At 40.8% G+C, this 13,171-nt stretch overlaps 1 protein-coding gene across 2 annotated transcripts in view; it reads left to right on the forward strand.

Annotated features, from left to right (window-relative positions):
- Positions 1 to 13,171, forward strand: part of MTTP (microsomal triglyceride transfer protein) — a 45,851-nt gene that overhangs the window by 8,969 nt on the left and 23,711 nt on the right. For both annotated transcript variants that reach the window (XM_048846614.2, XM_048846613.2), the window contains exons 2-6: positions 4,794 to 4,981; positions 6,099 to 6,242; positions 8,913 to 9,020; positions 9,953 to 10,069; positions 11,616 to 11,755. In XM_048846614.2, the coding sequence (XP_048702571.1) occupies positions 4,979 to 4,981; positions 6,099 to 6,242; positions 8,913 to 9,020; positions 9,953 to 10,069; positions 11,616 to 11,755 (512 nt within the window). In that variant the 5' untranslated portion in view covers positions 4,794 to 4,978. The remainder of the gene's footprint in view (positions 1 to 4,793; positions 4,982 to 6,098; positions 6,243 to 8,912; positions 9,021 to 9,952; positions 10,070 to 11,615; positions 11,756 to 13,171) is intronic.

Raw genomic sequence — 13,171 nt, forward strand, 5'->3', positions numbered from 1 at the left:
TGCAAGCACAGACCAAGCGCTGCTCCTCCAGCTCACTGTCCCTTGGGCCCCATTGCTCTCTTCCTCACCAGTAAATGTGGGACCAGCACACAGCCCGCCTCCTCAGTTTGCAATGGATGCAGAAGCTCCCTGTGCATCTTCTCTGCTCACCTTTTCCCTCACAGAAGTGGCAAAGCACAGGGCTCACCATACAATCCCTCTACCAGCAGGTGAATTTCACCATGCTGCCAAAACGATCTTATTATATAGCTACTCAACCAACATGCTGTACCTCTAGCATTTGCTACTCTCAGCTTCGGAGATAGTTATTTTAGCCAAGCTAGCCCAACGTAAAGGAATATGGAATAAAAATACTTAGCACTTTACATCTCCAACATACTGCGCAAACATTAACTCATTCAGTAGTTCTCTAAACAGCCCCGTGATAAATCATTATTTCCATTGCACAGATGGGGAAGCTGAAACTCAGAGAGGTTAAGTGATTTGCCCAAGGCCAGAGGGTGAATCAACAGCAGAGCTGGGATTAGAATTCAGTTCTTGGCTCTCAGTCCACCAGACTGTGCTGCCTCTTTAAAATACTTATGGAGTATTCTGTACATTCAAGTCAGTCGGATAATTGCACACGATACATTTCTAGCTTTAGTTACATTTTTAAAATGTTTTCAAATAAATAGATGGCTTTCGTTTTTTTAAAGGTATCCAATATCATAAGAACTGGCAAATGTAATTTATGGTCTTAGAGCCAGTTAGTGGTTAGAGATGCACATGTTGTGCATGCCAAATGTATTAATAAAAGGCACAGGATTTGACAGCTGTCTCTGCTCATGCAGTGTAACCTTCTGTATTGTACACTATCATAATTTAATTATAGAATTGGCATGTTACCCTTAATGACAGACACTTAACATTACTAGTCAAACTACGTGTTATGCACTCCACCTTGAAAGCGACACAGTCCACGCAGGCATTTCTGACCCCGACACAGCAGAGCAGAATGCTGTCTCTGGGTCCAGTCCTGGTCCCCTTTAAGTCAGTGAGGGTTTTGCCATTGACTGCAATGGAAATAGGATCAAAGGAATAAACATCACAACATTATGTAGGACTGACAGTACAGTACAGATTTCCGAAAGGCAGCATAATACTAAGTCTCTGATTTTTGAGAGAGGTTTCTATTGGCTAGGAACAGAAATGCAGCATAACCTTCTATATTATACACCATCATGATTTAATTATTTACCTAAACAGTACTGCTATTTTTCTTACGATGGAAATAGTATGTGTATTTTGTAAAAGCTAGCTTGGGTATCGGTTTTGCACATAACATCACCCAGTCCACATAAAACACAGCTGCTAATATCTTCTTTGCCTGTTAATCTAGCCACGTTACCCTACTGCCCCTTTAATCTCTGCTGGCTTCCCCTTTTCTACTGCAATAAATTCATGCTTCTCCTGATTGTCCCCTTCCCTACTTGCCCTCCCTAGTCTCTTAGTCTTATCAGATCTTCCCACCACAACCCCTCTTCGGCTTTGTGACCTGTGTGTCTGCTTCTCCAGCAACTGTCTGTACTTTCTTCCATGCTGCCTCCTATGCATGGAATGCCCTTGCAAAGCTGGTGCATAAAGCCACTCTCCTCCCGACATTTCATTCCCTCCCAGACACTCATTGCTTCCATGACTACCAGGAGAAACTAGCTGGTGAAGTCGTTTGCGTATCTGTTTCCTGCACGAGTGAACTGCTCCTCTGCATGTGGAGGGGATCCAGTGTAGGGCGGGGAGGGCACAAAGGGAATATTAAATGAGAACTACTATAGAAAAATACACATGGGCTGAATTTGTGGAGGAAGGGTGGGGAAAGGGGATTGTATGGAGCTTAAACTTAAGAAAAATGTAAAAAGAGAACAAACAATCCTATGCTGTAACTAACAAGACCAGTCTATCGTCGCCCTGATCATTTTACTCACATGTCCTTTCCCCCACCCTTCATGTCTTTGCCTTTTTAGAGTGAATGCCCTCAGGGGTAAGTACAGCATCATCTTCTGTGGTTAGAAAGCACCTAGCACACTGCACTACCCCACTCTCAATAAATATTAAATACTCAACAGTGTAATTGGCACTAAGTTACAATACACTTAAAACAAGCCATGGGACTTCAGCAAAGATTTATTTCCAGGAATTGGGGTCTGTTCCTGATAGGTGTTGACAAGCTTTTATGCCACTGACATTGATGGGAGCAGAGGATGCTCAGCACGTCACAGGAAGCACTCGCAGACCCTTACAGGAGCAGGCCCTTTATTTTTAAAGCACTTATTTTTAAAGAAAAACCTCTGGCCTACAAGGAAGTGCTTCCCAGCATCATTACAGTAGCAAGATAATGAGACAACAGCTCCAACTTTCAGCTCTAGGTAGTAGTTCTCAACATCAGGGACTGCAAAATCTCAGGGCCAGATCCTCAGCTGGTGCAAATCAGTGTTGTTCTATTGAACTTCTATTGTGCTATGTCAATTTACAGTGGCTAAAGTTCTGGCTCTTTGGGGGTACAGCATCCCTTCGAGAAGTATGTTTCGGTTCCCTTCGACTCTACCTTAGCATGCTAGTGACTATCACATCTGAAAAAATTTGACCAAAAAAAGGGAGTGGAAAGTGCCTTGAGAGATTTTTTTTTTAACTTATGAAATTAACTTGATTTTTTAAAAAAGAAATCCATCCTGTCATGGTGGATCTCCAACACGTATCTAATCAAAGGAAGAATTTAAACTTTTACCTGCCATTTGAACAAACAAATACTTTGCATTTTTTCTTGATTAGATGTATTGAAACTTTTATTTGGCCAAGTCATATCAAATGGTGCAAGACATTATACAAATTGGGAAACCCTGGTACTGTCAATTCTCTGACAGGAACACAGAACACACTGACTGAGTTCCAGTTGGTTTGAGAATCTGTCTGAGGTGGTGTGGCTGATTTTCCTTTTCTGTGTTTGCCAAGAGACTTACTCATCCCTCCTGTAGAAAACAATGCGACCTTGTCTGGTTGAACTCCGTTGCAGAGGTTTGAATGCAGCTTCTTCAGTTTAAATGTCTGATCCTGCACCCACTGAAGTCCATGGCAAGGCTCCCATTGGTGTAGGATTGGAGCCGAGTAAGACTCAGCTCTTTAGTTACAAATAGAACATCAAATCATTATAACAAAGTTATTTGGAGGGCAAGGGGGAGGAGGGATCTCATTTTTGTCGTTAGTTTACTTTGTGCCTTTGGCAGCCAGAGGCGCTGAAACTGGGGGTGCTGCCCCACCCCCTGGCTTGAAGTGGTTTCTATTATATCCAGGGTTTACAGTTTGGTTCAATGGCTCTCAGCACCCTCACAATACAAATTGTTCCAGCACCCCTGTTGGCAGCAATTTGTATGTAGTCAGTCAGTTTCACGTCCTATCTCCAGCACCAGCTTCTATATGATGAGTGAATTAGTCAATACTCCCTTGTACACAAGAGACCTTTATAACCATCAACAAGAGAGGAGAAAAACCCTTGTAAACATTTATTTAAAGGGAATTTTATACATTTATTTCAGGGCATAGTATTTAAAGGATTTGCTACCAGAAACCTTTGTTTTTTTTAAAGTCAGTTAAAAAATTCCAATTGATAGCATTCTCTTAACAACAAACACTTTATGGATCAAATGGTATAACTGTTCCGCGTGCTGCAATTAAAGTGAGTGAAACCTCCATGCAGTGTGATTCTCAAATCAGGCCCGTAGAGCCAAAGCTAGCTCCCACTTCTGAGGCTGGAGAGGGATCCTTGACAGTGGAACTGGGGTGTGATGTGTCCCCCTGCCGTAGCAGTGCAGAGGAGAAGGGGGAAGGGAGGAGGAAATAGGGCATTGGGCACTATAGGCAAGGTTAGCTGAGATGGTGGAAAAAACCCTTGAGCCTTGTCTACACACTCCAGCATCAGCTTACATAAGCAATAGCAGAGCTGAACTGCTGGGGAATAATGTGTGTCATTTTTGCTGGTGCAGAAGCGCTGGAAATATCAGTGGGAGCACACCTATGGCAGGGGGTGCCCTAAATTAGATGCCTAATTTGAAAGCTGCATCTGTGATTTTATTTTATTTATTTATTGGTGTGGGGGGGGATGTGTCTTTTAAAATACATTGTGGGGTCTAAGTGTAACAAAATCAAGTGATAACTCCCAGAGACATGTATTTTATTTGAAGAAAATGGGTTTACTGCTCTGAGTGAAAAAAGCAGCTTTCTACTGATCTTCATTACTTTCATTTGTGTCATCCCTTGGATGGAGTCTCAATACAATGACTACAGGCAAGGTCCTGAAAGATGAGGAGTGATTCCTAATATAGGCTGAGTGCCTTCAACTTCCATTAACTCCCATGGGAGATCAGGGCACTCAGCACTTCTCAGGTTGCCAAACAGATTGCTTTCTAGTGATAGAAAATTCTTTATATTCTGAGCTCACTCTGCATTCATTTTTAAAAAAAACCTATCCGAAGGGAAGAATTGGAACTTAAGCCAAACCTTCTAATATCTCTGTGTAAAGTTACAAAGATTTTTATGGACATTCTGGTCAAATTGCCAAACTCAGAAAAAGCAGTCCCATCAAAGTCAATATAACTCAGTAAAGGTTGCAGGATCAGACATGGAATCCTTTGTTAGAGAAAAGGTCTTTAGTTCTTCTAAAGCTGATTCTACATGTTTGAGAGAGAAAATGACAGATCATTTGGGTCTGTGGTTATTGCTAAAATGATGCCATGTGCATTTTTTGTCTCATTTTTTCCACACAGGGCACACTACAGGACCAAGAATAAATAATGACAAGCTATACAAATTCACCTATTCAACAGAAGTGCTTATCGATAGGGTTAAAGGATTACCAGAGGATAGCGCGGGCTACCGGATTTCATCCGGTGTGGACGTCAACCTAGTATGGAGAAACCCCAACAACGATGATGACCAGTTGATCAAAATTATGGTAGGAGTTTTCAAAAACATATAAAAGCAGGCAAATTACTTTAAGAACCCACCTTTTTCAGTAGTCTAATTCGCATAGTGTGCTGCTTTGTGACATGTATGGTAAATTAAAGGGTTTATGAAAATTGGGATGAATTACTCAGACAAAGAGATTGTTGTACAGCTACAAGCCAGAAATCTGTCACCTGCTGAAACAATATATCTGAGGCAAAGGCCAGGCCCTGCACGGCTCTGAGTACCTCCTGTTGCTACAGAGAACATCCACGTGAGGACAAGATCATCTAATAGGTCCTTTCCATCTCTAAGTTTTGACTGTATGACAAGTCCTCCATTATGTCTATGTAATATATGTAATATTTTGGCACCATGTAATGTTTTGTTTACTGGAGTTGTTATATTTTGCCGGAGTGATGCTCAGATTCTAAACAAAACTCCATCCAAACTAAAAATAAAGAGTTTTCCAAGATTTGTCTGTCTATACAAAAAAAATCTAACTGCCTTATCAAATAGCCATTATATATGACCCTGTTGTAAACATTATTAAGAGTCACAGATATTCTAGTAAATTCTGTTTAACTGACAGCATAGGCAGATTGATCTTGAAGAAATGTTTCCTGTTGGGATACAATTCTTTTTAGAAAATGAGCATATCACCATGCCATCCTATCTGAGTTCCAGCAACTAAAATTAGTTTGTAGGTTCAGTAGCTGCCCACAGAATATAAATTCACTGTGTGGTACCAAAACATTACAGGCCAGATTAACACAACAGCTCTGCACCCAACAGCTTCCATTTAGCCACTGACATGAGCTGGCCAGATTGTCAGACATGCTCAGCATCCAGCAGCTCTTGTTGAGAACAATGAGATTTGCTAGGTACTTTTAAAAATCTATCCATTTCAGTTAGGTGCCTTCATCTGAGCTCAGCTGTTCTGAAAAAATCTTTTTTCAGTGGTGGGTTCTGACTCTCTTTTGAAAATCTGCCCTACATCTGTCTCTCAGATACAGAAGGCAAATAACAGAATGAAAAGACCTTTTAGGTAATTTTGTCCATCCATCCTCCTGCCAATGCATGGTTGCTCCCTATGTTTTTTTTTTTTTTTGCTTTTACTTTTCTAGATAAAAGATGTTAAGATTGAAAATGTGAATGAACGTCCAGCAGCAAAAAACATCTTTAAAGGGAAACACACAGAGAATATAATTGGAAAAGAATATCTGTCAGCTTTACAAAGGCCTATAGTTCTTCAATGGACCCGTGGAAAGGTAAGTCCCTGCCTTTTAAAGTTCATGCATATTCCTTGGAGAAGCCCTGAACAAGTCATTTCTTGTTGGCATGAAAACATTTAGTAATTTGTTGTCTCTTTAGAGTTACTAATACACCATCCTGTCTTATTTTTGTACATAAAATATATTCATTTTGGGCTAGACTATGACTTGCCCTTATTTGGGTGCATTGTGGTGAGGACATAAGGAACCTCGTCAGCTCCTCGCTCTGTCTGTATATATGTAAATTGTTCATGGGGAAGGTGCCAGGAGATGTCACTCAAGAACATGTAGCATAATTATGAGGTAGGACCAATAAAACTGGCTTTTTTTGCATTGCAGATAGCTTCCTCTGTGCAGCTCTTTACACCAGCTCTTAATACCTTGCAAAGGGGCCAGCCAAAACTAGTCCCTGCTTTCTTGTGCACATCTGGGGACATGCAATTATGCAAAGAGGGCCAGGAGAAAGCAAAGCCATGGCTGCACCCCCTCCAGCCCACAGACCTGCTGGGCATAGCACAGCAGAGAGAGCAGGCCACGGCATCCCAGAGTAACAGAGAGGGGAAGGTAGATTGGGGAGTTATCGGTATATAGGCAGTAACTGAAGCTGCAAAACTGAATGATATCGTGCAATGATAAGGGATGAAATCCTTGTTCTACTGAAATCAATAGGAGTTTTGTCACTGATTTCACTGGGGCCAGGATTTCACCCAAGAGGTAGAGGGAGAAGAGGAGATATTATTTACCATGAAGGTAGACAATACTGAGTCTAGTCTGGAGCAATGTTAATCACTCTGGTGAGTACTTGAGTATATCCGTACTGGCTATAGCAGTGTTAGTTCAAATTATTATAGTCAGATAAGTTCATCAGGTAGGATATCCAAAACCCTGAATCTTCAATGATTTCAATGAGATGTAGGCTCCCGACTGCCTAATTCACTTTTGAAAATGTGGCCTAGGTTGTAAGTCACGTGTTTATGAAAATTTTATCTGAGATCACCATTCAACACAGCACTCGTGTCAGATCATCATGTAGAGCCTCCACTGGTTACAAAATAATTAGATAAAATATCCTGAGATTGAAAATCTGAAATTTTCTGTGTTGTTCCTGTACTGTGGGATTTCATCAAGAATCAGGAAGAAAAAAAAAAGTGTTTCCTCTCCCACTGGCAATGGGCTGGATTGTGATTTTACAACTTGTCCCGAGTAAAGGGCAGCACATAGCTGCCACCGGAACAGCTCAGAGAACCCGTTGTGACTCAGAGAGAGCTCCCATTTACTCAGGGGAAGGAATAAGTTACTTGAGTATGAGCAACTTAGTTTCATGGAGCAGCTTGGTTTCCTTTCATGGAGCAGCTTAGTTTCCTCACTGTGTCCAGCCAACTACTCTGGCCAGTGATGGGAAGGGTGGAGCCAAGATTACTCCCACTCTCTCTCTATTCCCTTCCCACCCACTGGCTCACAGCAGAGTGTATCAGGGGAGCAGCCCTTGCTCTCCCAACTGCAGCCAGTGACAAACCTGCCTTTTGCTGAGCAGAGGGGTCACTCCTTTTCAGCCCTCTGCAAACTTGAGTAAGGGCTGTGACTCTCTAACCCCCAAAAGATCTTCACCTACTGCTGTAAACAGATTCTGAGCACATACACTGGCTGTTAGTTTGGCCTGCCCGGATGCAGATGCCACTGGGTCTGCTCAGTAAGTTTCAAATTTAGCCTCGTCATTAGTTTTACAAAACATAAAAAGGAACAGGATGGCACTGGCTCTCCACTGTACGCATCTCTAAACCATGATTAAAGTATCAAAATAGCACAATCTAAATACCTCTGCTCCCAATTCACTGCAAATATGTTGGCAGATGCAACTCTCCTACTAGAGGCTGAGATCTTGTTTTCCATGTAGCGCTTTCTATAATCTCTTTTTCTTGCCAACTAGTATGTTACTCTATCCCCTGTCACAATGACAGGATCTCCTCTTCCATGCCTGTTCCCTCTAATGCTGCAACACTAACACAGATAACATTGATTACATTTAGTTTCTAGGAAGACGGGCAGTATAAAAGCTCCTTAAATGCACATTGAAGGTGCAAAGTCTTGTGTTACTAGAGAAAAAGCTCAGACAGGGACAGTCTTCCTTTGTGGTTCAAAGGTTGGCGCATGCTTGACACGTCATTTAAGTCTCTCCAACTCTGATTTAGTTATGATTCATTCTGACATATTGTAACTGGTGGTTAAAGTGCAATGGGTACTAGATGTATGCGGGGAGGGAATAGGGTGCGAAGGGAGGGATTACTATGGGATGTGATACTTTTGGACAATGCTCAGAATAATGCTGTAAGGGACCCATTTTAACCTGCATGTAAGAGTGAACCACTTGTGATCTTATATTTAGTTTTCCATTTCTCTTCTACTCATTTCTCTTCTAAATTCTCTCTCATTAGCACACAGGAAGTCCTCTCAAGTGAGGCCTTTTTAGTTTTTGCCAGAGGCTTCAGTTATGGGCTGGATCCTGCAGTCAGTGGGGTTTTGCTTAAGAAAAAACTACAGGATAAGGTCAAATAAGCTCAGTTTCCTGAGCTGAACTCTAGAAATTGGAAGGAAGTTTGCAGGGGATCACGTGGTGTTTCTCTGATTTAATCAGATGTATACATTTACTGTTTGTTTTTGTTTCCACAGGTTAAAAACTTCTACTCCTATAAAAATGAACCTGCAGTTGTTCAAAATCTCAAGAGAGGTCTGGCTAGTTTATTTCAGATACAGCTGCACTCTGGTGCTGCCAGGGAGGTACTGTACTACATCAGCAATATAGAGATAATCAGATTGATAGAGTCCTGAATGCATGTATGTGGTTCCCATTGACTTCACGAGTATTTAAAGGCCAGGACAGAATTTGTCCTTTTGTTTAAACTTGAACTTGTGATTGAAAAGATCATTGGTGGAGCCTTTGGTTACATTGTGTTTGGCTACATTCAAAGTTGCAGATGTTTAACTTTATAAGATTTAAAAACTAATTTAGTGAAACCAGAGCTACCCCTGTGTGGACATACTTAATTTGATTTAAAAGTCCCTTGTTTCAATTTTGTTTAATTCACTAAAGAATCAATTTAAACTAAATCAACATAAGTGAGGTTTAAATAGAATTAAGAGTGTCCATGCAGGGTTAGCTAAGCTCATGAAACTTGGAACATGGACAAGGCCAGAGTCTTGCCAAAATTCACTCCAGCACAGGCAAATGCAGTGCCATCATCATCATCATCATCAACTGTTTAGAAAATTCACATTTGTTAAATTAATGTTTACTTTGCTTCACATGCCGCTAATAAAAAATAATTTTTGCCCATCCAAGAGAAAGTACTTTTTGCATAAGTTAAAAACAAACAAAAATAAAACCAGCAGCCTCTCTTACCCCCCCGCAAACTAGAAAACAATGAACCCAAAATGAAAATCAACCTCGGACAGTACACCACCTCTCACACAAGTACCCAAGAATTAAGAAAACAGATTATCTTTGGAGTGCACCCTATAGCACAACAGATTGATTCAAGTAATTGCCCGTGGACATGCTGTTGAGACTCCTGCAGGTTGCAAATATTGCAAGCCTGCCATCCAGTAAAGATGGTGTACGTGTATGAGAGGGAAAAAACAAACATCAAAAACATGACAACAAATGAGAAATGGGTGACACTGAAAATAGTTTTCCTTTTTCCTTTTTCAAGGTGGACGTCTCTGGGAAATGCAATGTTACTTACCATGCTCGAGAAAGTCAAGTGACTAAAATTAAAGCCCTGGGCACCTGTGAAATCGAAAAGACACGATTTACAAGCCATAATGAGGTACAATGTGGTTCATTTTTGAAAAAAATAAATACAAGAATCAGCATGTCAGATTCTAACATGTCAGCATGTCTAAAATTAAAAGAGCCAGTTCTGAGCCATAGTTTATTTGATGTTTGCCCATACGCAGTGGTAGATATGTGTGACCAATGGAAGTCATTTTAATGTTCATTATTTGTTTTACCTTAAAATACATTCTGATTATACCCTCTTTACTTGCTCTCATTTATTCCCTTCCTTGCATTGTAGAGCGCATGCTACAGCTGCATGTTTCATGCAGGAGACTTCCTAGTATATGCTTTACCGCAAAATACTGTGTGCATTACCAACAAATGAAAATGTGGGGGTAGATCCTCAACCGTGTAAAATGTCATAGTTCAACTGAAATCAATGGAATTAGAACATGTATACCTGCTGGTGATCTGATCCAGGATGTATTTTACATGCAGTGTCTATGGAGACTTCCAGGATGTCCTGTCTTCTTTGTGGTTTTAATTATTATGTGTTTCTTTCTATGTGGGTAAAGCTTCTATATATTTGCAGAGCTAGTAATAATTGTAAACCCTTCCCCAGCTATTATATATGTGTTTAGTACATACTGCAGATGTAGGGCCAGATCCCTAACCCGATATGGCACTTCGGTGGCATAGGGAGGTAGTAAATTTGGCTGAACTGCACAGCTGGTTCCCCTGGCATGACAAAGGAGGTATGGTATGGATGTGGCCACAAAGCATCTGTGCCCTAGTGATCCATGGCTAGCATAAATGCCCCCTTTGGGCTGTTACTAATGAGTGCAACTTAGAGCCATGCTAAGGGTACTCAAGCTAACCCGAGAGCCCAAACTAATCCTTGTCCGCTGTAGAGATCCATAAAGCACAAAGGCGGTATACAGCCATATTTGCCCTGCTCCTTCTTGGCTCCTGCACCGAGGGCAGTGTGGCTGGGCCTAAGCATTGAGCGCCTAGTATTTCAAGTTTACCACAAAGAATTCAAGTTGTTTATGAACAGGTCATTAGAGTAGATAGCTAGTTTCCTTTCCACAATATGTTCTAGATATGGGAGGCCAACAATGTTGGGTCAGATCCTGCAACACCAACTCACATGAGGAAATCTGACTCCTAGGAGTTGCCCCACTGATTTTCTCGAGAATCTTGTTTTCTGGTGGTTGCCTTTAAAAAAAAGAAAAAACCTTGATCTACGAATTATTGAGTGTCTTTTCAGCAATATTCAATTCCCTAGCCCCCCGTTTCTCTCCCCACCACCCTCTGTGAGGTAGGGAAGCATTATTGCAATTTGCCAATGAAATATTTGAGAGGCATAACGGGGAAGTGATTGGCTCATGGTCACAGATAAGGAAATCATGTCAGAAATTAAATGAAAGCTCTGGAGATCTTGGCTCCCAATCCTGGGCTTAGATCTCTTTCCTACACCAGGGGGACAGGCCCAGTCCCACATTCCTCAACAGGGCCTTAGTTCAGTTAGAGTTTTGCCTTGGGTTTGGACTGTAGGATCTGGCCCTATTTTCTTGTTTGTTATTATTTTTCAGCTTTTAGATGTCAGTACAAAAGTCACATCTGCTACAATTTATGTCCTAGAAGACAGCTTTATTAAATCTGTGAGAGCAGAAGAGAATCATGTTTTGTCTCTGAATTTCCGGCAAACGACAAATGCCAAAATAGTTTCCAAGTAAGGTGGCTAATTTGATTTTTTTTAATGTTTAACTGTTAAATCCAACTAATAATGGCTGGGTAGGAATAATTAATTATATATATTTTAGATGTTTACTTAACCTTATAATTAAAAATAGAAAACCATCGACTAGTGTATATATTTAGTGTATGTAACTATACTTTGCAGTCACTTCTGTCATCATTCTCCTTCCCTCACTATTTCCTGTTGTTTGTTATACACACTTGTGGTGTCTTGTCTTAAATTAGGGCTCACGTCTGCAAACACGTGTATTTTATTCATGCAAGCAGTGCCATTGACTGCAATGAGACTGCTAGTGTGAGTAAAGTGTCTGCACGATCATGGCCTAAGACCATAAACTCTTCAGAAAGGATTTCTGTCCAACCTATATGTTTGTGGAGTACCTAGTTCAATGGGGCGCAAATGTACTATCATGCCGCAAATAATAAATAATGAAATAATAATAGTTGAAGCTGGTCAGACCATTTTGAAAAATTCAGGGTGTCCATGAATTTTTTTTTTTAAAGAGTGCTGATTTTTTTGGATAATGATATTTTTTCAGTTTTTGATCACATTCTTAATGGAGGTATTAAGCCATAACAACATTCCAGTTTTGGAGTCATTCCATTTCTGCATCCTCTCATTTCTTTAGTAGAATTTTAAACAGAGATTGACCCAAGCTGCAAGATGCATCTCCACATCTAGACTTCCAGCATCTGAAAGTTCAGAGGTGTTTGGATCATGGCCTGTTATATAGATCGGGATGAACTGCAAAATTTGGAACAATGTCTGAGTCCAGACTCCTAGATCCACCAGAGTTTGGAGGCATTCATATCCAGTGAATTGGTTCAGGAACATTTTTAGGGTTTGTCTACTAAGACTTAGTGTGCAGCAAACCAAGGTGCCAATGTACAGCTCACTAGCGTGCTGCACACAAATTCACCCTGTGGACCCTGCTGCTGCACACTGAAAGATCCACAGTGAGCATTGACATACTGCTGTTTGGGTGGCAGGGTCCACGTGGACAGTTAGTGCACAACCAGCTAGTGCACTGTAGATTTGCACCCCAGCTTGCAGTGTACTAAGTCTCCATATAGACAAGCCCTTAGCATTATTTTTACACCTACAAGTTCTGGAAGGCTGTTTCCCATATGTTATGGAGTTGAATCCCAGAAAATAGCCTAATATTTGGGCACCTTATTCATTAGACAGATCAATTTCCTCCATTTCCCTCCAGCAACACCTCCACTAGTGTTAAATCCTCCTGATAGCTTAAAATGGAAAAAAGATTTACAGTGTTTTCCTATAACTTCTCAAATGAGAAATTCATTGATTCTATGATTCACATCAATGGGATAATATATTTCTTTCTCGACATGATTCATTTATTTCTTCAAAACACATTCCGACTTA

Source organism: Caretta caretta, chromosome 4 (assembly GCF_965140235.1).
Source record: "Caretta caretta isolate rCarCar2 chromosome 4, rCarCar1.hap1, whole genome shotgun sequence".
Lineage (NCBI taxonomy): Eukaryota > Metazoa > Chordata > Testudines > Cheloniidae > Caretta > Caretta caretta.